Source organism: Biomphalaria glabrata, chromosome 12 (genome assembly GCF_947242115.1).
Source record: "Biomphalaria glabrata chromosome 12, xgBioGlab47.1, whole genome shotgun sequence".
In the NCBI taxonomy this organism is placed as follows: domain Eukaryota; kingdom Metazoa; phylum Mollusca; class Gastropoda; family Planorbidae; genus Biomphalaria; species Biomphalaria glabrata.
Window position 1 is genome coordinate 4,103,416 of NC_074722.1, and position 24,282 is coordinate 4,127,697.

General features: G+C 35.6%; 1 protein-coding gene across 2 annotated transcripts in view; it reads left to right on the top strand.

Moving 5' to 3' along the window:
* The first annotated feature begins 2,591 nt into the window (after nt 1–2,591).
* Nucleotides 2,592–24,282, top strand: part of LOC106058983 (probable E3 ubiquitin-protein ligase HECTD4) — a 67,844-nt gene continuing 46,153 nt past the window's right edge. The window contains exons 1-29 of one of the 2 annotated variants that reach the window (XM_056005383.1): nt 2,592–3,426; nt 4,697–4,941; nt 6,767–6,875; nt 7,024–7,168; nt 7,458–7,625; nt 9,010–9,193; nt 9,836–10,006; nt 10,384–10,497; nt 10,913–11,059; nt 11,293–11,534; nt 12,241–12,305; nt 12,928–13,094; nt 13,448–13,553; nt 13,684–13,801; nt 14,327–14,440; nt 15,042–15,329; nt 15,474–15,598; nt 16,093–16,294; nt 17,132–17,251; nt 17,407–17,511; nt 18,194–18,357; nt 18,718–18,951; nt 19,598–19,784; nt 20,032–20,178; nt 20,899–20,987; nt 21,674–21,867; nt 22,651–22,768; nt 22,885–23,023; nt 23,648–23,814. In XM_056005383.1, the coding sequence (XP_055861358.1) occupies nt 2,774–3,426; nt 4,697–4,941; nt 6,767–6,875; nt 7,024–7,168; nt 7,458–7,625; nt 9,010–9,193; nt 9,836–10,006; nt 10,384–10,497; nt 10,913–11,059; nt 11,293–11,534; nt 12,241–12,305; nt 12,928–13,094; nt 13,448–13,553; nt 13,684–13,801; nt 14,327–14,440; nt 15,042–15,329; nt 15,474–15,598; nt 16,093–16,294; nt 17,132–17,251; nt 17,407–17,511; nt 18,194–18,357; nt 18,718–18,951; nt 19,598–19,784; nt 20,032–20,178; nt 20,899–20,987; nt 21,674–21,867; nt 22,651–22,768; nt 22,885–23,023; nt 23,648–23,814 (5,027 nt within the window). In that variant the 5' untranslated portion in view covers nt 2,592–2,773. The other variant, XM_056005385.1, reaches the window with a different exon arrangement.

Here is a 24,282-nt window from a genome sequence, read left to right on the forward strand (position 1 = left end):
ACAATATCAACTTCATCGGGTTTATTAGTTATTGAAACATAACAATTGAGAAAGTTCCGTCTACTAACCATTAAGGTAAGTCAGTTCAAATCTCATTTATATTAAAATAAGATTAAAAATTCATACGCATTGCAACAAGATATATAATTTTACATATTTTAAATACAAAATAAAATAAAAAGAAATTAAGCTTTAAGAAAATTGAATAATTAGCAGATGTTTCGAAATTTAAATTCGTGACTATTATTGCCGTCCCTCTCCCCCTTTTTTCCCCTGTATAACACATTTATATTTTCTTAAACAAACTCTTCCCATCCATTCTCCCCACCCCCCCCCCCCATACCTGTGATACTATCAATGGTTTTATGAACATACAGGGAAAAAATGTGACGATATGGAAACGATGATCACCTCGAACGCACTATTAGCTCTAGCCACCATTACTATATACACTACACCTGATGGAAAGCAGTTCCTTACACTAGAGCTTAAAACACTAGTTTATGGTGTTTTTTTTTAGTTACTATAAAATTTGGTACACTGTCAATAATATTTTGAGGGAGCTTTTTAAATTCTGTTTATTATAGGTTTTTTACTTTATGTGCATTAATTTTTTCCCTTTGGTGTTATCCCTAAGTTTTCATGGTGGCCACAGCTGTTCAAGAGTCATGGACCCATGGGCGATGCGTGTTTGCTGCTACTCTTCAGGCTGTGGGCCCGGATTCATTGAACCCCTCTGCGCCATGGATGCTACGTCACTCTCTTGGGACACCAAGTCAGGCCTCACTAGGGTTCCGCGGAGCACAGTTTGGGAAACACTGCACTAAGAAATCTATTTTCGCCATTCATCTTCGTAAAAAAAAGTAAAGTTCCCCTTTCAGACCTTGTGGTCTAAATGGCAGATGATGTAAAGGGCATCTGTTTCTGTGGCCTACGGTTAACAAGGGTGTTATGTGGCCAGCACAACGACCAACCGCCTTTACTTTTCCCTAACTAATGTCAGGTACCCATTAGAGCTGGGTGGACTCAGAGGCGACCGAAGATCCCGAAATTAAAAATCCCAGTCTTCACCAGGATTCGAACCCCGATCCCCGATTCGGAAGCCAAGCGCTTTAACGCTCAGCCACCGCGCCTCCATTCATCTTGGTACACATCTAAAAATAGAATGACATCGTATATCAGGCATAAAACAGATGACACTCTAGTGATTTCCTGGCCCGGTTATTATTCTAGGATGTGCACCCGGTTGAAGAATGCACATTGCACATAACCCTCGAATGCATCTTTCTGTTTACACACAAGTCACGCCCGCCGACACAGGATGCAATGCAGAGGACCTGGGATATCTTTGATGTCAGGGCGCGCTTGAGCCAAAAGTAACATCATCTCACTTCTCCTCCATTGTCTGACCTTTGTATTTGGCTCCCTGTGTCGTGAAAGAGCCACTTGAAGTTCTAGGCGTAGGTTCGAAACTATTCCAGGAGTGATCAGAGCGGCTGCACATGTCAAAAATGTTTGTAAAATATTTTACATGTTTCGGATGTTCCCACCTCAGTGGGACTGAGTAGCCACGGGAAATACTGCATTCCTCATTAATCTTCGGACTCAAAAGACAAGCCTTATTATTATTAAAGTCTTAATATTTTTGTATATAGTAATATTTAATATTGTTAACAAACGAAGTTATTCATGTTATTTCAAGAAAAACTGAACGCATGCATGCAGATCATTGTATTCGTAGTCTGGTAAAATATATATTAGTGGTCGCGGTGGCTGAGTGGTTAAGCGCTTGGCTTCCGAATCTGGGGTCCTGAGTTCGAGTACCTCAGTCCCACCTGCGACCAACATATTTTGTCACAAACAGAGCAGGCATATAGCCATTGCCATAAAATGATTTTTTAAACAAAATCGAACACACTACTATAACACAACATTTCAGTCTCACGTTCTGGAGTCGCCTGTCCTAACTATGACCGATGTTGATATAGGCCCTATAGCCTAATTATCTTCTTTTTTGAAGTAACGTCTGTATTATATGAGATAAGAAGATATTGTAACGTGCATAATTCACAAGTTCACAACCAATCGCTAACATCTTTCCAATTAAAATTAACTAGAAAGAGAAACAGAGAGCTTGAATGAAAAATGTTTTACAATTAGTTATTATTCTTGAATACAGGAGAAGGGCATTAATTAACATACTTTTTTTTCTGTGAACTCAAATCCCCCCCCCCCTTTTCTCTCTCTCTCTCTCTCTCTCTCTCTCTCTCACTTTAAATTTATCAAGAAAGGTAACTGCACTCGATAAATACTTTCACATATTTCCTTTTTAACTCCCTTGTGTTGTTGTTTTAAACAAAATACTCATCGAGAAAATAAAACAACGATATCTTCTTGCTCTAGAATAGTTACAACATTTCCAAATTGTACAAATTCCAATTTAACAAATGCACCATTAAAAATTTGAGAAACAATGTTTTTATAATTTTTTTATGTAATATCGGAAAATCCAGAAATAAGAAAACAAATTTTAGCCTGAATTTATTTGTTGTGTCAAAATAAAAAAATCTGGTACCCCCGTTACTCATCGCTTCCAGCTCTAAAAATAAATGTTTGCACTGGAACTGGAAGGGGATTTAGATTCTATTTGTTGACCACAAATAAACTAGATCTATCATTGCAATGACTTCAGTCGCAGAAGTAAACAAGTACACATAATGTGAAATACGATATGCAATGATGCAGTTAGAGTTTATTTAATCAATGATTCGGTATGGCAACTTCTAGCCCTGAAAGTTCTCAGTGGCTTTCTGTTACTGAGGAAACGTTATTTTTGCATGATGGATTATTACGAGTTACTGATTTAGTGGAACTGCCCAAGAATGTCGAGAACTGTGGCTCACGAGATAACGAAGTTGTCGCTTTTGATTCCAAAGATCCAGAGGAGTTAAGTGCCAAGCTTTTAGAGATATGTGGTACAAGAAACAATGCATTCAATACTCTGCTGGAATACAGACTGAATGCTCTGAAGGGTCTATGGAAAGCACAAAAACTGTCTCAAGAGGAACAAGTTGATAGAGAAGCGTCCTCTCAAGATGAAGCCATAGCTCTGCTGAAAAAGCAGGGGCTGCTTAAAGATACAGAACAGGCATCTTTTTCTACCAGAATTAGTCTACTACTCATCTTACCACTGCTGCAGTCACAAAGCAAAACAGACCCAGAGCTGTGTGGTGTTACATCAGGAGTGATTCTCACATGCCTGCGCTACTGTCCACCATTAAGCTTAGCCAAAGAACCCAGTGATTGCTTGAATGGACTAGAGAGCCTGTTGTGTGAATGGTTAGAGGAACAGTCAAAAACTGGCACAGTTGATAAAAAGCATCAAGAAAATGCAGCTTCAGCTTTGGTTGCTCTAGCCTGTGCTCGGTAATATTTTTTTTAATTTTATTAATTTCAAAAAGAAAAAAAAAGACACTAGAGATATTGAGGCTCTATTTAATAAATAATACTGATATGAAGAAGATTTTGTTTACAATATAAAAATACATATATTTATATTTAATAATTGTATAATGTAATACATTATATAACATAATAATACAAAAATGATTGCCAAATAATCATGTATAATTTTTATTAGATCTCTTGTAATTGGAACATTTTAAAAAAAAATAATTAAAGGTCCTTGGTACCCCTTTTAGACTTAACTAGAAGCAATCATTGGGTGGGGGGGGGGGGGTGAGGGCAGATAATGTAAAAAGTTCATCTAAGTCCACTCTAATGGGTACCTGATATACTTAGGGGAAATGAAGGCTGTTAGTAATTGTGCTGACAAAAGACATTCTTGTTAACAGTCAGCTAGAGAAACAAAAGAGAAAAAGAATGTTGCTGATCATAAAAAATTAAATATGTTACTTTTCTAAATTTGCCAACAAATGTTTCATTAATTCTGTCCAAATTATATATTATATATAATATAAGATATATTATATATATATATATATTATATATACTATTTTTTTTTTTTTTGGCTTGTAAGGCTGAATGTATCATTTTGTTGTTATTTATGTATGGAAGAGTTAATTTCACAACAGACTAAGGGATATGGAAAGAGGGTCCCATGGTATGAATGAACAGTTTGCATGTTATGTCAATTGAATGTTTTGCTTAATTGTTGTATAGTAAGATTTGGGATTGATTAGAGTGAGTTGGTTTCTACGAGTAAAAAGAGGATTGGTTTCAGCGGTTGCTGTCATTGTGTTTTCCTTAAATATATTTAACTTAGTTTCTTTATTGGGTAGCTGGAGTTTTTAAGGATTCTTAATTAGTAGATTTATTGTGTGCTCTTTAGAGTTTAGCATTGATTTATTAATAGTCGAATTCATAGTTTTGAGCTATATAAAGATAGTGACAATGACAGTAATATATTCATACATTTATCTAATAATAATGTAGCCTTGTGAAACAAAAGGCTTTTATTTTTATCTCCCCTTCGTGGTTCTCAATATGACTGTTTTATTCCAGTCTTACCATTCTGTACTAGTGTGTCAAAAAGCTAAGTGTGTTAATTTATAAAAATGATAAAAACTTCATTTTTGTAGCTCTTGGTATTGCTGATGTATTAAGTACCAATATGTACATAGTCTTTTAAATTGATAATGAAGTTTATTGTTCAAAGAAATGTTTCTAATTGCAGTGGACACGTAAAAACATTCATCCACACAGTACATTTGCTACAGCAGCTGTCAGACATTCCTCCCTTGCCAGTCGCTGAGATACTTTCATCTTTACTGGATTCCGAGGGAGGTCAAGGACAGATCTCTTGCTTCCTTGGCTCTAAGTACATCCTGAGCTGGGGTTTGGATGATCTGCTGGGTCCAAACAATGCAGACACTGTTACATCAGAATCAAAAGAAACCAATGAGAAGGATAAAGAAAAAGGTAAAAAATGATTGAACAGCTGGATTAGAATACTTTAGACCAGTCAAGTTGGTTCAGGGGAGAAAACTGCTACCAGATAATGAATTGTCTTCTTGCTAAATTAACTTTCAACTTAATTTATAGATAAATTTAAGAAAAAATACACATTTTTGGGCTAATAAAATTCCTTAGTAAAGTAAAGTTATTTTCAATAGTTCAAACATTGGTAAAGCAGTACTTAAATCGCATCTGAAATCCGATAAGCACAAGTGAGTCTGTTAAATCAGATGTCTGCCGTATTTGTCAAAAGGGGCTACCACAGTCTCAGTGAAGTGACTGTCACTTGTCTTACACCGACAGCTAAGCCAGTAACCCAACAAATTCATAGTTTTATATTACTGCTAAGAAGGCAGTCAACACAGTCTTTTAAGCACCTCAAAGGCTGTTTTTGCCAAATCGAAAGCTTCATCTCAATTTCAAAGGTTTTGCAACCTTTTCTAAAAAAAAATTCAATCAGATGCACTATTGTTGGTTGCCCTTTAATGCTTTATGGCCCAAGACCTCTTTAGCATGCTTCAGTCATTTTAGCAAAGACTTATAACACCAGATGTTTTCAAAGAATGTACTTCTGCTGCAGCACTGGTTATTGTAGATTTGACAGGCACCAAAAATCTTCTAAATTAAAACTACAGCCACTATTGATGTTTTAAATTTCTAGATGGAAAGCAGAAAGTTTCTGCTGACAACAGTTCTCAAACTTATTAAAAAATCTCCATTGAAGAAATCTATTCGCCAGAGTTTAAAATGGCAAAAGCCCATATATATATACCCTTTGCAAGATTTTGATAGCTCCTTAAATGATTTATATGCCACTTTGAGCATCTTGGTTCTGCTTGGCCGTATCAGTGCAGATGACTGTGATAGTATTAAATCTGAATTTACACAATTGCACAATTCCATTTTAACCACAAGTTTTGCTGCCTCCCAGTTCTTCAGTGTCACCTCTGATAGACTGGATACTTTCTTTAGCCAGATTGTAAACACTGAATTTTCAAAACTCAGGAAAGTGATAACAGGAATGTATACCATGAGTATGGTAATTTAATTTAATTATTAAACCTAAATTAATCAACTTTGACTATTGTTATGTAATATTTTGACGTGAATGTTATGTCCTGGAATTTTAAAATTTCTTCTGGAAAAGTCCTGGAATTTCATATTGACTTTGGTGCAGAAACCTTGTTAGTTGAATTTAGAATTTCAATGGACTTGCGCAATCTAGATGAATAACGGCCATTTAAATGCCATTCTACTGTATCTTGCTTTCATTTCCCGTGACATCAGAACTGAAATCTTAAATCACCTTAGTCTGATCTTGTTCTATACTAATGTGCTTTTAGTTTGGAATTCATATTTAAATGTCCTTCCACATCTTTGTGATCTGGCTTACTTACTAAAACACTCATATTCATTTCTTTTTCTGTGGTGATTAGTTAGTTTAAGTTTCCTTTTAAGACCTTGTGATCTATAGATGATATAAAGATCATCTGTTTCTATGGCCTACTGTTAAGGAGGGTGTCATGTGACCAGCACAACGACCAACCACCTTTACATTTCCCCAACTAATGTCAGGTACCCATTAGAGGTGGGTAGACTCAGAGGTGCCCAAGTATCCCGAAATAAAAAATCCCAATCTTCACCAGGACTCAAACCCCTGGTTCAGAAGCCAAGCACTTTACTGCTCATCCATGACGCCTCCTCTTTGGTGATTGGATGAATGCATTTCCTTTAAATCAAGTGGAAATTTTTTCTGAATCATTCAACTCTTGATACAACTCTTTTGCAGATCAAGATCTTGGACGAAGTATCACAACAGACGGATTCTTTATTTACACAACTAATAATTTTGGAAAAGGAATAGCTAAAATTGGAACTGGTTTACAGGGAACTTTAAGGTATTGTTTAAATTGCTAAAATTGGAACTGGTTTACAGGGAACTTTAAGGTATTGTTTATAAGGGCATATTTTTACATTTATTTTTTTTTATTAGCCATCTATTTGATTAATATTGCTACAATTAATACTTGTGTTCTTGTTTTGCAGGGGCTATGTGTATAACAAGAATCCTGAACATGGTCCGGGAAGGTTAGCTTATGGCTCAGAGCTTCTGATGTTTCGGCCACAAAAATTTGATACAGATTCAGAAAATGAATTCTTTCTTCAGCTGATTGACAAAGAAACACTTGAAGTAAGTCAGATTTGTATAGATATTGCTTCAATTAAGTCCAATCTCTTAATAGCAAAATTATTTTGGCTTCTGGTTATTAAGTACCAAGTTTTTTGTTTAAACTCTGGGCTGAGTTCAGGAAGCTGCAATGCTAATATTGAACATCCATTTGATAGAAATATTAGAATATGGCTAAATACTCTGACATCTTATTTTATAATAGAGTAATAGTAAATTAATCAATGTTCATTAATTTCATGTTATATATTGTATTCTCCAGCAAATTGTATTTTCTGTTTTCTCTGTCTAGGTTTTAATGGTTCTCTACAAGCCTTCCATGTTTGTCCAGCCTGGTCCATGTACTACAGTTGGATTCTGTAGTGATGGTGTGTACTTCTACTGGCTGTGGTGTCCTTCGCTTGTCCAGGATAAGACCTCCAAAGGTGTCAGTGTTAACATCTGTGCCTTTAATGTGGAGGTCAGTGTTTGAGCAGTGCAGTGTAAAGGCCTGTAAATTCTTTTCGGTCGTATATTTTATCAGTCTTTAAAATAACTGAACTGTGCCATTGTATAGTAGTTAAAGTATCAGCACACTCCAAAAACCAAGACTTCATTATGAGATTGGTCTGTTTTTTTTTGTGTATGAAAGAACATCATTTAGGATGTTTTAAGATCATTCATCATCAAGAAGTACTGACTTACTTGACTTAATCCTGTGCACTCTCATTGGAGCATAGGGCAGCAACCACATCTCTCCACCCAACTCGGTTCTGAGCAGCTTTCTTCATCTGCTCCCATGTTTTTTCCAGTATTCTCAGCTTCACTGATGACTGACCTCTTCCAGGTTTGCTTGAGTCTGACCACTTTCTTCTTTCTTTGTGGATTCCAATCAAGTGCCTGCCTTGCCACATTGGTAGCTGGTTTTCACAGGGTGTGTCCTGTCCAACTCCACTTTCACTTTGTGATGTCTTGGGCTATGGGCTTTTGTCTAGTACCTCCCTCAAATCGACAATAATTATCTTTTCTGGCCACCTAATTCCTAATATCCCCGTAGGCATCTGTTAACAAAGGTCTGGAGCTTTTCCATATTTATTATATTGACTCTCCATGTCTCTGTGCTGTATAGAAGAGATCCATATCTTGTTATGTAGAGATAATGCCTTAGAGTGCCAGATTGATTGAAAAGTAGAAAAGGCAAACCTAACTTTATTGATCCGAATATCAAGAAGTACATAGGTATTCATTAGGTACTATTTGTGATTTTGTTTTGCATATGTAGTTTGAATACATTGTTATTGTCATAGTAGTAATCCTGAGATGGACAGTTTTAGTCCAACTGAATTTGGTTAGACCAATGTAATAATCTTATATAAGAAAGCTTTTTGTCTATTTATTTATTTTTTTACTCTATGAGTCTTTACAAATTCAAAGGTTTCTCTTCAGATTTGGATAAATAAATGAAACTAGTACTTGATTTCTTTATTTAAACTTTTAAGCCCTTTTGAAGATATTGTTTTTCAAATTCCCGAGCTAACATTTTATAATGGTGGCAAGTGTTGAACATTGGAGCGGGTTCAGAATCATCTTGACTAAAACTGAAATCCTCATGTGCCTATTCTGCACACATGGCATCAAGTTGTCTCCCCAGAGAGAATCATCTTTAAATATTAAATACATGTGTACTCCCTATCAGAATTTGAGTGTAGAGCCTTAAGCATAGCAATTAAACAACTTAATTTATCATTTCTTCTAACTGAGCATTTTATTTTATATTTTGTCATAAGATAAATATTTTGTATTTGATGCCAGTTATGTCCGTTCTTATGTAACTAAAAAACACTAAATTTATTTGATTTTCACAGAGAGATCTGGAAGTGAGACCACTAAGACCTGTTATAACTCTGCAGAAAAAAGAAGAAGCAGTTAGTCGCAATGTGAATGAAGCAATCCTGAACAGGCTGCGTCCCTTGCGTGGTTCCAACAGTGCAGCCACATTGATGGCCTTAACTGGAGGAGAGGCTTTAATGCCCTCAAGGAAAGAAGATAGTTAGTAAAGCATAATATTATACTGGCTAGATTGCTCCTATTGTTAGTAAAGCATATTATACTGGCTAGATTGTTCCTATTGGTTGCCTGTTTAGAATTTAGCTTTAGTTTTTCTTTCAACTGCACTTAGGAGTTTATCACTTACTATTAATGCACTATTTCTTTTATTGTTTGTGTGAACAAATTATTCCAGTAATTATTTTTTTCCAAAATAAATTTCTTTATTTCATTTTGCATACATATGTTATAATTAAGTTTAAATTTAGAATTCTTACCTGATTAGTGTATGTCTAAGTTTCATCTTAAATAAACTTACATGTATTATAGCTAAGTTTAAACCCAAAGTTCTAACCTGATTAGTGTATAAGTTTTAACTTAAATAAACATATCTTTTACTGTGGTTTGCAATAGGCTCCACTTGTTGACATAATTAAATCAAATAAAAGTTATTTTTTTTTTTTTTTACATTAAGCAAAAACTTATTTGTAATACCGAACCCTACTGAGATCATAATGCATATTTAGCGAGACTTGTCTTAAACTTGTTTGAGGCATTTCCTGTGGTGTCACCATTTATATTAAGTTTTGTTGAAAAAAAAAAAAAGGTTTGCCATAAATTACTTGTTCCCTTTTTTCTGAACAGCACCCAGTGCTGGCAGCACAAGTTGTGGCGTTCAGCTGAAGACTTTGGTGAAAACACCCCTCTACTGCGATGGCAACCATGTGGTGATGCTAACTCTTCCTCCTGGTGTTGCACCTGGTGGTGCCGGCAGATCACTCTTTGGTGGCGGAGGTCCTATCTCCAGTATGAGGAGTAAGTGATTTAATTCATTTCATCCTTGTAAATTTTATTTGTACACAATAAGTTTTAATTAATTTAAATTGAGCAAAATTAATTACATAAAAATAGACCGTTTTAAGGATATTTTCTTGTGTTTCAAAATTTTATTTATAATTTAAGTTTTCTAGACTATTGAATAAAAACTACATCTGAATATTAGCAAAAGTTTCTTGAAAATAAAAAATGAGAGAAAATCAGACCATTTTGTTATTGGTTAATGAAGTATGCTGCACCATGTTTTATGGATTTGTATAAATACTGCAATGTCACTGTAACCTATTTGTGCCCTCCCCCTTTTTTCCAGTGCCAATCTGAAATGACCTTTATGCTTTTGTGTTTCTCTTTATTAGCTTTAGCCAGCAATCTGTGTTTCAATGTCAGGACAGGCTTTTTTAGTGCTAGGATGGATTTGATGGAGGCCACATCCAGCTCTGTTGGTCGAGGCACAGCTCTGACAAACATAGGTAAGGAATTCCAAATCTGTTTGCATTTGACTATTGAGTAGAATGGTACATTTGAATATCCCTCAGAAAAGAGAGATACATTTGAACATGTCTCAGAGTAGAATGGTAAATTTGAATATGTCTCAGAGTAGAATGGTAAATTTGAAATTTCTGAGTAGAATGGTACATATAAAGGCTCTGTATTTTTAGGAAATGGTCTTTTATTTATTTTATTTTTTAATTGGATTGGGCTAGTGCATGATTTTGCTTTGCTTTAGTGGATAAATACATTAAATTAATGTGTGTAATGGAGTTGGTAACTTTAAAACATCTTTTTGAATGTTATTTTAAGTGGTCACAGAAAGCCATGAACTCTGGCCCCCAAGCAGTTCTCTTTAGGGAAACTAACCCATTTCTTTCATCCAACATTCTCTAGGAGCCTGCTTTGATATAGTGAACAATATGCTGTGGATGTCAAGTGGTGAATATGTTGATCAGTTCTACAATCCAGGCAACCTCCCGCCCCATCACATCTACTCCCGGCTCGGCATCTCCAACACTTCTTTGTCCCTTGGTATTGATGGTAAGAACTTAATGATTGCCAGTTATATTAGTCTCACTTTTATTTTATCATGTTTTGCTCTTATTATAGGAAAAGGTTTTTTGAAATGATTTGCATTGACATGTTAATCAAATATAAAAACGGTTGTATTTCTAACTGAGAAAAAAGTATTTTAGTATTTTCAAAACTTTAAATATAAACACGAAGATTAGGAGAAAAATATAATTTCTTCTTTTGTTGTTTGTATTTGTTAGACAATGGACTGATGCCAGTCAACGCTGTGATCAACACACTCTTACACAATGTGGGCAGTATGTGCCTTCACCAGATGACTGGAGATGCCTCCTTCAGGCACTGTCAGGGTCTGGGGGCCCAGGCATCACAAACAGAGTCCATGATTGACATATGCCACCTGACAAGAGTGACAGAGATCCTGGACAGGGCTGTTGCAGATCACGATGACCAGGCTGTCATTTGCTGTCTGGTTGTTTTGCAGGTTTGCGTACTTCATCTTATGGTACTTAATTCAAGTGAAAATCTCAGTGTCTGAATTGTAGCTTATGACTTAAAGTAAAGGATGCTGATTTCAAAGTAAATTGGTGCTTTAATTAGTTAGTGTAAGATTGTTGTTTTGACATGCTGGAAGGTGTAAGATTGTTGTTTTGACATGCTGGAAGGTTTTTGAACCCAAGTCTAGTAGGGAGAGTGGTTAAGTGCTTGGCTTCAAAATCAAGAGTTTCTGGGTTTGAATCTCATTGAATACTGGGATTCTGAATTTCTGGGTTTTTAGAACACCCAACTAAAATGGGTACCTGACTTATGTTGGGAAAAGTAAAGGCGGTTGTTGTGCTGGTCACATGACACCCTCGCCGGCCATAAAATCAGTTGATCTTTACATCATCTGCCTTTTAGATAACAAGGTCCGAGAGGGGTACTGGTACTTGACTTTCTTTTTTACTTTTCATTAGTAGAACAATTTTATGTACAAGTTTGTTAAGATGTTCTGAAAACTTCAAAACGTTACTAAACCAGAATATCACTATCTCTTTAACAACAGTCATATGTATAAGTATCTATAGAATGTATTTGTGGAGCAACACATGGCTTGCTTCTCTTTGTTTCACAGATAAAGTCCTATTTTTTTAAATTCAACTATTTGTCCCTACGAAAAAATATGTAAATGTTTCTTTTCCTTTCCCCAGCTGATCTTTAAGACCAGTGCAGCTCCACAAAAGAAACTAGTTACTGAGGAGATGAAAAGTACAAGGTACTGAAGACACTTCATCAATTTTTTTACATCAATAAATAAAATTCATCTCAGTTCTTGAAGAACTTTTTTCCTTATGTAAAGTAAAGTATTCCTTTCAGATGTTACGACCAATAGGGCAGATGATGTAAAGATCATCAGTTTCTTTGGATAACAGTTAATTAGGGTGTCATGTGGCCAGCACATGGACCAATGGCCTTTATTTTCTCTAAATAATGTCAGATAACCATCAGAGTTTAGAGGACTCGGGCGCCCAAAAATCCTGAAATTCAAAATCCCCATCTTCACCTATAATTACTGTTACAATGACATCCTAAAAATCCCAGTCTTCACCGAGATTCGAATCTAAGGCCTCTTGGTTCAGGAGCCAAGTTCTTTACCATTCTGCCACCGCATCATTTTTCTCTTATTTAGCACACATTTTAAAAATTCAATGTTAATTCTTACAGAAAAAAAAAGTGTTTTGTTATCACATACATGAAATTCATGTGTTTGTTTTTTTTTTAAATAATTTTTTTTTACACTTAGATCATGTCTCATTTGACTCAATTCTGTTAGTTTCAATCTGTTCATTTATGTCTGCGTACTGAACTAGTGGGCCCTTTTGGCTTTCTCTTTTTAGAACTTTGATATGGAAGCTCTTGACAATACCCTGGCAGCATAGTGGAGATTTGAATCTGAGTAAATCTATTAAGTTAGAGGCTTGTCATGTGATTACAGTAGGGCTGAGAGCTTTGTACCCTACATCTGAAGACAGGCATGTTCTAATGTACCAGTTGCTGACATCAGGTAAGAACATCATGAGACTATAGAAACTCATGATCACTGGCAAAGATCCACGTAAGCACCATGCATTTAACAGACCTGCCACAATTACGTGAAATTGGTAGAAATAGATGGCCACTATATTAATACGTTTTTTCCCACTGCTAAATGCTTAGGTGGAAAAAGGTGGCGTGAAAGAGAATGATTGGGCAGCAACTTATGTCTCATGTATGTTGTGGCTTTTTATAAAAGCTAATTAAAAATTAATTATTTTCACATTTAAAAGTTGAAATTACAAAAGAAAGATTGTGTTACTTATTTGTACTTTTTTTTAGGTCATCAGGTCTGCATTTAATATTCTAATTCCTGTTCTCTAGGGGAAGACAATCCATCACTGGTACAGTTGAGGAACATGATTCTGACAGAATTCGCCAATCAACTTAGCGCTCAACAACCAGCTGCCAAGGATAAAGATGTTTTGCAGTCAGTATTCTTACACTCACTCATTGTAACTTATCGTTTGCAGGTTTTTTGATTATCTTGTCAGGGTTTCTAATTTAAAACAATTATTTACCATGATGCTAACTGCATTAACAGTTTTTTCTACTTGTAGGCTAGATGACTTGGTTCTGTACATACTGAAGCTGGCTGTGAAGGAATCCTGTACACTGCTGACTGCTGCCAGAAAGTGTTCAAGATTAGAATTTAACAGAATGATCTCTAACATGCCAGTAAGTCTCTAAACCAAATCTACCACATTTCCATACTCTTAGTTATTTATTTGTTTACTTTTCTTTCAGTACATTAAATACATAGTAATAGTTTGTTTTTAGAATCCGTTAGCTATTTTTTGTATATCTGAGCTTCGATTGAGGGGTGTAGTGGCTGAGTGGTAAAGTGCTTGGGTTCCAAACTGGGGGGTTCTGGGTTCAAATCTCAGTGAAACTTTAGGATTTTTAGGGAAGTTAGGTAAATTAAAGGCGGTTGGTAACTGTGCTTGATACATGACACCCTAGATAACCGTCGACCAAAGAAACATATGACCTTTACTTCATCTGCCTTATAGATGGCAAGGTTTGAGTTTGATTTTTATGTATTTAGCTTCTATTATAGAGTTACTATATTTAGAATGTAGATGAATGCACATATATTATTCAATAATTATTGATAATTAGTAACAATAATAACAATATTATTCAATATGTTCTAAAAGTTTGAAATCTTTTATAAAGAATATTTTTTTAATCTCTGCCAAGCTTTCCTCCCCTGCTGTGCAATATTTGGCTGCTTTGCGGTCATACTACCTGCGTTGTGCTGTGTTACATGATTCAACCCAAGACAATCTAAACAGTGATAACTTAACACTTGAAGTAAGGAGCACTTAAACACTTTCTTTTATCTTGTTTTTTTTTTTGTTTGTTTGTTTACTTTTATTTAGCAGCTAAAAAAAAACACTTTTAATCTTCAGTTCTATTCTTTTTTATAATGATGTTTTACACATCCAGGTTTTAAATGCATGACAAGTGTTTTTCTCTAGATAAAGATTTAGCTTCAGTAGACTTTTTTTTGGACTGAATATTTTAGTTTATAATAAATTGAAAAACATATGTGAGCCAAATGGTTTTGATAAGTTAGTACGAATAACTGCCTGGTCAGGTGGAATGCGCACTGTCATCTTAATGGTCCCAGGTTTGAATCACCCGCCGTCTTGCAAGAGGTTTGAGCTAGGATGTGACAATCTTCAATTGTGAAGGAACATCCAAAATATAGAACATGTAATGTCAAATTATATTTAAACAACATCAATGTCATTCATTTTACTTTATATTAGAAATGTTAATTATTGTTTAGAAATGGGGAAAAAAAGAAATTTAATCAATTGATCAGTATAAAAATTTTTAAGGAACATCTTGGCTTTGTAAAATAAAACAAGTCACTAGGCATTGCTAAATAATAGAGCTTCATTCTCAGGAACTACAAGGCAGAATTTTAAGTCTTTCCTCCAAATTGATCAACGGAGCCTGTGAGGTTCTGGAGAGCTACTTGGAAACTTGCAGCAGTGTGCTGGGCATGTGCACTGGGACAAGTGAAGATGTTGAAGGCTGGCTGGCTGGGCTGGAGAGACTGGCCAAGAGCACCATACTCGGCTCGCTCATGCCTGTGTTGATCACCACCCTCACTCACCAAAACCTGCAGTGCTTGAATGTGGCAGATGCTCTGATGCCCTCCCTGGTCACTCTCAGTTTACTTGCCAGTCAGGTTGGTGTTTGGATAATTGACCGAGTGAAATTACGAATGCTTCGGACTAGTAAAATTATAATAGTATTTTAAATGGAATCTCATTTGATTTTGTATTGTTTTTATTGTCAATCTGACCAGTAATTTATTGTGTGCACGTTACAGGCTGCATTAATAATGAAAAGTCAAGAGTTGGCCGTGAACACATCCATGACATCAACAACAGATGTAGACCTGGGTACAGACAAGGAGATGGCTGAATTCATTGGTGAAGCTTTGAACACAGACCAGTGAGTTCACCATTTCATAATAGTTTAGTCTGCTGCCTTTATTGTCTGCAACTCTAGCATAAAAAGAATTGGTGTAATGGTTTCTATGTCATTGAAAGTAATGTTTACAAGTACTTGCTCTTAATATTTCATGTTAGAATCAACAATCATGGGATAGAGTTTCTAACTTTCTTAAACTTACTTTTTTTTTTTTTTTTGTTTGGTGTTGACCTGTTCTTTGTTAAATGTTACATTGTTCTTTGTTAGATGTTACATTGTTCTTTGTTAGATCCTACACTATTATTTGTTAAATGTTACACTGTTCTTTGTTAGATGCTACATTGTTCTTTGTTAAATGTTACACTGTTCTTTGTTTGATGTTACATTAGAACATCAGAATTGTAATTCCATTTTGTATGCGCTCGTTGTAAAACAGCTCAGCACTTTAAGGGCTAATTATTTCCAATGTTTTTTTTTTCTCTTTGCTTCTTGTTTCCCGAACTCTCGGCTCAAAGTTATGAGCTCAACGTGGAAGAGGAGGAAGGTTTCCTGACAGGCTTGAAGATACCTACCCCATGGGCCTCTGGGAAAACGGTGGAAACCATTCACCCAGTTCGAGACAACTACAAGTTCAAGGAAACAGTTCATATACCTGGTGCCAGATGTTTGTACCTGAGATTTGATGCCAGGTGCTCATCACAGTATGATTATGACAAGGTGAGTACTGGCCCTGATTGCCTCAGGAGCTTATGTATCTAAATGAATACAGCAATCTTTTATTTGATTAGGTACTGTTCAATAACAGTTCTCAACTTTGTGAAGTATAAGGCCCACTTCAGTGATAGCTATTGCAAATAGTTTTTTAGAATGTATTGTAAGTTGCGTAAATGTAAAGCCTTGTTAGTTAAGCAAGAGAAGGGATTGGACAACAGGCTCAAAAGTTCTTAAGTAGATAGTTGAACTAAAATATGAGGAAGAACTTAAAGGTGTATGTTGTCCAGTTCTGAAACAACAAACTTGTTCAGTAATAGTGAGAGTTTTTATGTTTCCCTCCATTTACACCCAAATAACATTTCAACTACATGGCAATAACATCAATAATAAGCTTTGTTTTTTAGTATCCATTGACTGCACTGCAAATTTATATATCCTTCTTATATAAAATAAAAAAAAAAGTTTCTCTTTCCGACCTTGCAATCTATCAAGTAAAAGTTATCTGTTACTGTAGCCCACGGTAAACAAGGGTGTTATGTGGCAAGGACAAAGACCAACCACCTTTACTTCTCCCCAACTAATGTCAGGTACCCGTTACAGCTGGGTGAACACAGGGGCGCCCTAAAGACCCCAAAATAAAAAAATCTCAGTTTTCACCAGGACTCGAACCTGGGACCCTCCTGTTAGGAAGCCAAGTGCTTTTGCACTCAGCCACCACCACCATGCCTCCTCATTTTAATCTAACTGAATCTAAAACATTTTCCACCCCTCTCCCTCATCTGTAGTTCAAAAAAGGAATAAAATTGTTGGTTTATTATTTATTTTTTGACTCATCTTTAGGTTGTTGTCTATGCTGGGCCTGGCATCAATGGCAAGAAGGTGGTAGAGTATGGAGGCAACTCATTTGGTTATGGAAGTCGCAGTGTTTTAGGCAGTGGATGGCCTAAAGATCTAGTCAAGGTCACTTTCTCAACCTTTTTTTTATCTTAAAATTTTTCCTTTTTTTCCCAGATCATGAATACCTAATTGTCTTTTTAAAGCAAAAAAAAATAGTCATTAGTAAGATGCTTAATGATCTAATGGTGTGGCTATAATCAGTGTTTTGAATTCTGCAGGTTGAGGGGGACACTGTGACCTTGACCTTTGAGATGAGAAGTGGGAGGGAGCACAACACACCTGACAAGGCCATGTGGGGTTTTGCTTGCACCATCAGAGCCCAGGTACCACACTTTAGAATTATGGTAGTGAAAGAAATGCAAAGAGGTTTTAAAATATGTATTCAGTCAAGTAGTTTGGTATAGCCATATGATATCATTTATTCTTGTAATTTGTAACTAAGCCAACCTCTACATGAATTGCGTGAACTGCTCTGCAAATGTTGTCAAGAAGGAGCTGTGGGATTTAAAATTAGTAAACATTGATACTGACGATTGGGAAGACATAGCCTTAGACTGCACTAGTTGGAGAGAGATGGTGACCAAGAAAGCTATAGACAGCGAGAAAACATGGGCCTCGATTCTTGAAGGAAAGCGTGCCACACGGAAAATGGCCATCTCCTCTACCACTAAAGCGAAAGCCACCTAGACATGCAATATATGTGGATGGGAGTGTCTCTCCAAAATAGGGCTCGACAGCCATATGAAAATGTGTTCGAGATGAACCATAGTCGTTTCACAACTGAAGGAGGCCAATGATATTTCTTGTAATTTACTATAGCGGTAGCTCATTTTTGAACTTTCAGTAATGCCTCTTCTAAACTAATTCTTAGTGTTTCATTAATGTTATGTATAAAATCTTATAGATTATATATAGTTCACACCTGTTATCACAATTTAAAATGTTATTATTTTTATTATTATTAGAGTCATCCAAAATGTTTATAAGTTTTATTCCCCACTTCAGGAGTCTGCTGAGGAAGTAACCCCAGGCTTACCTTTCCTCTCTGATCTGGCCTTGGGACTGTCAGTGCTGGTATGTACACAACTGGCTTTGTTGTACCATGGCTCACCTCCATCACAGGATGAAATAGACTGCCAGCACTTGCTCAGGTCAAAGATACTTCAGAGGTCAGTTTTGTTTTGTAACTCACATCAATACTTCAGAGGTCAGTGTTACAAAAATTATTTTTTTTTTTAAATTGAGAAATGTATTTATATTTCTTGAGTTGCCAGATGGTATTCAGACATTGGAATTCACCATTTTTAAGATTTGAAATCTATTCTGATAAATGTTATGATATTGGGGAGGGCTATTCACTCATTTGTATTTTGACCTTAATAATAATAGATCTCCAAATCCCTAGCCTTCCCAATTTGTTTTACTGTAGAGGCTAATTCAGCTTACTTAACAGCCATTTGAATGTCCTCTAATCGTAAACCTTTTTCTTCTTCTGTTTTCAAAATGTTATTTCTCTCCCAATGTGCCAGGTGTATCTGGAAAACAGAAAGATGTCTTGAGGCTGGGGACAGAGTGGTGGACCTTGGGACTGGGGGACTTCCAAGCCCTCCACCTGCTGCCAAGAAGCTGCAGTCTGATGATGCTGACCTCTCAGGGGCATTGGTTAGTGCCAAACTGCCTCGCATTAAACTATCAACTGATATTATGGAAAGATTAAGGCATTTAGTGAAGCGGCAGCCTCTGAGGCTTCGCGCCTCTATCAAGTGAGTTACCTCTGGTGATGTTTTGTATAGCCAGTGTTTTATATTTTATTTATTTCATAAATTTGTGGGATGTTCCATCAGATATTTTAATTCCTAGCCCAACCTTCTTGCAGGTTGAATGTGAATGGCAGTGGGTATGGTTTAAACTGGAAACACTACCTGGCAGCCTCAAATGTTTTCTGTGCATTAAAAATAATTATACTTGATTTATAAGCTAAAAAAAAAAAGTCTGATACTTCATTGGGGCACCACAAGTATCTTATTGGACAATTCTTATTCTTCTCTTCGACTTTGTCTCACTTAGACTTGGTCTTTGATGTCTTCTAATGGTGTCATTTAAAATACATTTTTCTTACCTGGCAGCCTCAAATGTTTTGTTTGCATTTTAAAGAAGAATATTTTAGGTGTTTTTATTAGAATATTTATGTAATGTTGTTTTTTTCACAATCTATAGTTGAAATATGTGCAAGGTCAAAAGTTATTTAGCTAATCATTTAAAGGCAACCAGTTATTATTGATTTTAATATACAAATTATGCTTCTGAATCTATTTATGAGGTGCCTCATATTTGATGTATGATTGACTCATTGTTTTTATACATCTAGTCATTCTCTAGTCCTTCTCTAGTTTAAACTTTTTTTATGAGGTCTGCCATTTCTCTGGACATTCTTGAGGAGAGCACAATATCTGCAGTGGCCAAACACCTTGGACTGACAGACTCATTGCGGGACCTAAGGTCTGTGGTGGAGAAACAAGGGGATGAGTTGGCTGCCCTCTTGGTCATCTTGGAAGAGACGTACCGAAGGTTTGATGTACTTATAAGACAACTTCAGGTTAGTGCCCATTTCCTGTTAATTTTTGTTCAGTCAGCATTATATTTAGAATTATTCGCTTATTTTGGAATGGGACCAATAATCATAGCTTAATGAAGTATATGGATTATATATAAAAAGTTAAACCTTTCTTTAGGATAGTTGATGCCTTTGAGACAGAACTTTGTTATAGCTTTAAAAAAAATGTTTCAAAGGCTCTGCGTAACTTAGCAACTGTCGGACATCCCATAAACTTTTTTGTTTTCAGTTAATGGGAGAGCTAGAAAAACGCTGGGAAACTGAAGTAGAAGACAGATCTCTGGAAGTGACCCAGAGACCTGGTGGTAGTGAAGAAATGTCATCTGCATCCTCATCCCATGAGCCTCCATTCTTCTATGACTATCACTTACATGAGGTGATATTTGCTGTATTTTCACGTTTTTGTTTGTAAGGGGTAGACTTAAGATATAATTTTTAATCTAATCCTTGTTGAGTTTGAATGGACGTGTAGTATACCTGATGTATTTTCAGTGGTGGATCCTATCAGCAGTGGTTTTTATTTATTACACAGCACACTGGTTTCAATGAGTGGATATCATGTTTTAGTTTTAGACTTGAATTTAGACAGTGCTGTAATTCTGAAGATCATTAACTGAATTTGACCTTATGATTTTCACTCACTCACCCACCAATAAGAATTATTTTCGTGTGTGAATGTTGTTCGAATTTTTAATCAATATTGTTTTTGTACAGTAGTTTCGCTGAGCTTGTCAATTGTAGTCAAACTGAATTTCCATTAGATTGGATCCATAAAAATTATCTTATCTTATTAAGGTTGATTTTTCAATGTACACATTTTTTAATTACCCCAGAAAATTTACTGTTAGGGAATGTTGTTCATATTTGCAACTATATTGTTATTGTTAAAGTAGTTATGCTTAGGTGGTCAATTGAAGTTAAACTGAATTTCCATTTGTTTGGACCAATTATCTTATCTCTTATTTTAAGATACAATTTATGATCAAATTTGTGCAATTCTTGCCCTGATAGAAAAGTTTATGAACATTAAAATATTGTTTGTCAGAATACTTCTAACATATTTTTCAATGAAATTTTCCTTCTGTTTCTGTGTCAGATTCGCTACAAAGAGTTGACTATACTGTCTTTTATCAAGGAGGTTCCTTTTGAACCAGCAGATCTAGAAACAACTGTCAAACAGTTAATGTAAGGGTTTCAGTATTATAGTGATCTGTTTTCTTTTCTGAACTAAATATTACCCCATTAAAATGGCATAAACACTGACAGAAAGAGTTAGTGGTGAAATATGTGTTTTTTTTTTTTTAAAGATTTGTAAGAGTCTAAACTGCTGTCAAAGTGACTGTGATAAGTGCTTATGAAGTACAGTGACTGTTTAATCTTGGAGTCTACACATTGAAGTTGTCATTTTAAAAACTCTAAGAAAACAACATATTCCATAAACCCAGTAATTTCTCAGGCTTTCCTGCTTGCTGTTGACTAAAGGAGTTTCCACCTTGACAAAATTTGATATCATTACAGCTAACATACAATGAGAATATCCTACAATTATAAGAAACATTCAGATAGCCATGGCTAGAATTTCCAATTAAGGCCCAAAGAGTCACTATATCAGTATCCCATTTATCTTTTAAACTGAAAATGGTTTCATTTCACAAAAATGATGTAAATAGAACTAGACCAAGTTGTTACTTATAAGTTATTAAAATGACTCTGATTTAGAGATTTTATTTCAGCCAACCAAATTTCTCCTTATTCTATTAAGCGTCTCACCTTTTACTATTTGCTAAACCTGTTTGGAGTTTAAAGCAGATCTGACTATTTTTATACAGTCCTAGCCTACATTTTTTTCTTATTGGTAATCAATTTGATAGGGAAAAGTTTGATGCTGAAGTTGAAGCTCTCAAGTCCAGCGGCAGAGGAAAGAGTGGTGAAGGTTTGACCAAGACCAAACAAGTCATGGCGGGCATTTTGTCCAGGCTGGAGCTCCTCCTTCATGTCAACAGTGTTCCCATGGAAACGCAGCCAGCACTGTCTCATACAGTGTCACACACTCAAGGATTTAAAGGTAAAAATTGTCACTTCTTAGAGGATGCAATGTGGGAACCTGATATTCATGAGACATTCACTGTTTAATGACCTCTAATTCACACAACTTTGTCTTCAGTAACTGATGGTTAGTTAAAAACCTTTGCAGTGTTTTAGCACTGAAAAGTTATTTTTTTAAAACCTCGGATCAGTTTTTTACATCTGTTGTTAATGTTGGAATAAAGAACAAATAAGTAAACAAACAATATTTTCATCTCTTGGAAAAAAAAACAATATTGCACAAAAGAATTATTCCTTATCAGGGCTATCTGGTCTAGTGCTATGTGCTTCAGACGGTTGCCATGTTGGTCCTGCCACTGCCATATCCTGTTGTCATGTTTGGGCTAGTATTTAATAATCTTCATTTCTGAAGAATTCTCTGAAACATGAAACAAACAAACATGGTTCCTTAATTTTTTTTCATGGAAGATGTCTGATGTATGTTTCTCTGATGCTTAACTCTTTCTCTCCTAAATGACGATACCAACATTGATTTAACCCCATTAAATTACATTATTTTTGGTTTTATAAACTTGAATTTGTGTTATATGAAAAGAGCACGCATTCTTCTATAATTATATACCTAATATAAAATTTCCTGATTACATACAAAAAAAGTTATTGAAGTTTAATCATGACAGGCTAGTGAAACTCAAAGAGCCATAATTCCATCAGAACGTGGAAAATAATTATGGAGAGAAAGAGTTAATGTCTGCTTAATTTCTTTATTTAGTTTTTTTTGGCTCTTCATCATGTTGTTTAGAAGACCTTATGGTCAGGTCTGATACAGATGTGTTACGACCTTATCCTGGCTTCAGTCGAAGCATGTCAGCCCCTGTCTGCATTGACCCTTATGACTCTTCAACATTCAAGCAGGGAAGGTAAGAATGTGTTATCGAATCATTGGCTAGTTGTAATTAAAGCAAGAGTAATGATATACAAATAAAATTGCAAAACTTGACAATATAACTTGATTGCCTGTTCACTTTGCTTGCAGGTGGAAACATGGAGATAAAGGAGGTTACGTTGGCTCCATTCTACAAGATCTTGTTGATGATGGGGATGAAGACAAACCTCCACATGTTATAGTCATTGACCAGCTGTTTGCATTCATTGGAAATGATCCCGAGAAGGCAGTAAGTAGTCATCTGTTCAAATACTTCTACAATCCAGTATATTTTTGTCTGTTTTAATATTTCCTTAGTTATTTTAGTGGTAGCACACTGGAATAGGAGGTGTGGTGGCTGAATGGTTAAGCGCTTGGCTTTCGAATGCGGGGTCCTGGGCTCAAATCTCTGTGAAGACTGGGATTTTGAATTTCGGGATTTTTAGGGCTCCCCTGAATCCACCCAGCTATAGTGGATACCTGACTTTAGTTGGGGAAAGTAAAGGCGGCGGCTGGTCACATGACACCCTGCTTGTTAACCGTTGACCAAAGAAACAGATGACATTAACATCATTTGCCCCATAGATCAAGGTCTGAAAGGGAAACTTTACTTTTACACATCAGCTGTTAAAAAAAAAATGAAGCTAGAAAACAAATATCTATTTTACAAATAATTAATTAAAAATATGCCCAGTTAGATGAGTAAACCTAGGATCATTAACATTGAGACAATTGTTTCCCTAAGAAAATAGAAGAAAGTTTTCAATTACCTTGTCTTTCCTGCAGACATTTCTTATCCTTAATGCTTGACACAATGTAATGACTTCTTGATGCTTGGGTTAATGTGGCAAAGCTTGTTTTTTTTTTGTTATAGGTTTCTTGTGTTCAGTTTCTCAAAGCAGCAGAAGAACGTCGTAAGCGTGGAGCCAGTAGAAAAACTGCACTGAACCATATCAAAGAATTACTGGCAGCAGCGTCTAATGTTGGCGGAGCCACTCATTTAGTTGCTGCTGTAGCATCTGTTCTTCGACATGGACCCAAGTGAGTCTTAATACATTTTTCTTTTGTAATATGCTAGAAGGTTCTAGGTTTTTCTTTGACATGATTCTTGAGGTCTTTGTTATTATTATATAGCTAGACTTGCATACTTTCTTCAGTTTCTATCAACCATGCCACTCTCCACAGTCTCTTGCTAGTTTTTTAATGGCTTCCCAGAAGTTACATATTGCAATACTAGTGATTTTATAAACAGCACAAAGTAAAGATGAATCTATTACTCAGAAAAAACATTCAACAGTCAATCTAGATTCATTCACGGATATGCATAGGACGTAATCATCCTCTCTTTTGAAGGAACGTCTTTAATTTATAAAATAAGATATTTTTATATTATTAAAACATCATTTAGGGGCTTTTTAAGTCTAAATTAATACAGCCAGTATTATTTTAAATTATCTTAGTACATATCACCATCATCTTTATTTTGGGTACCTCATGGAACATAGGGCC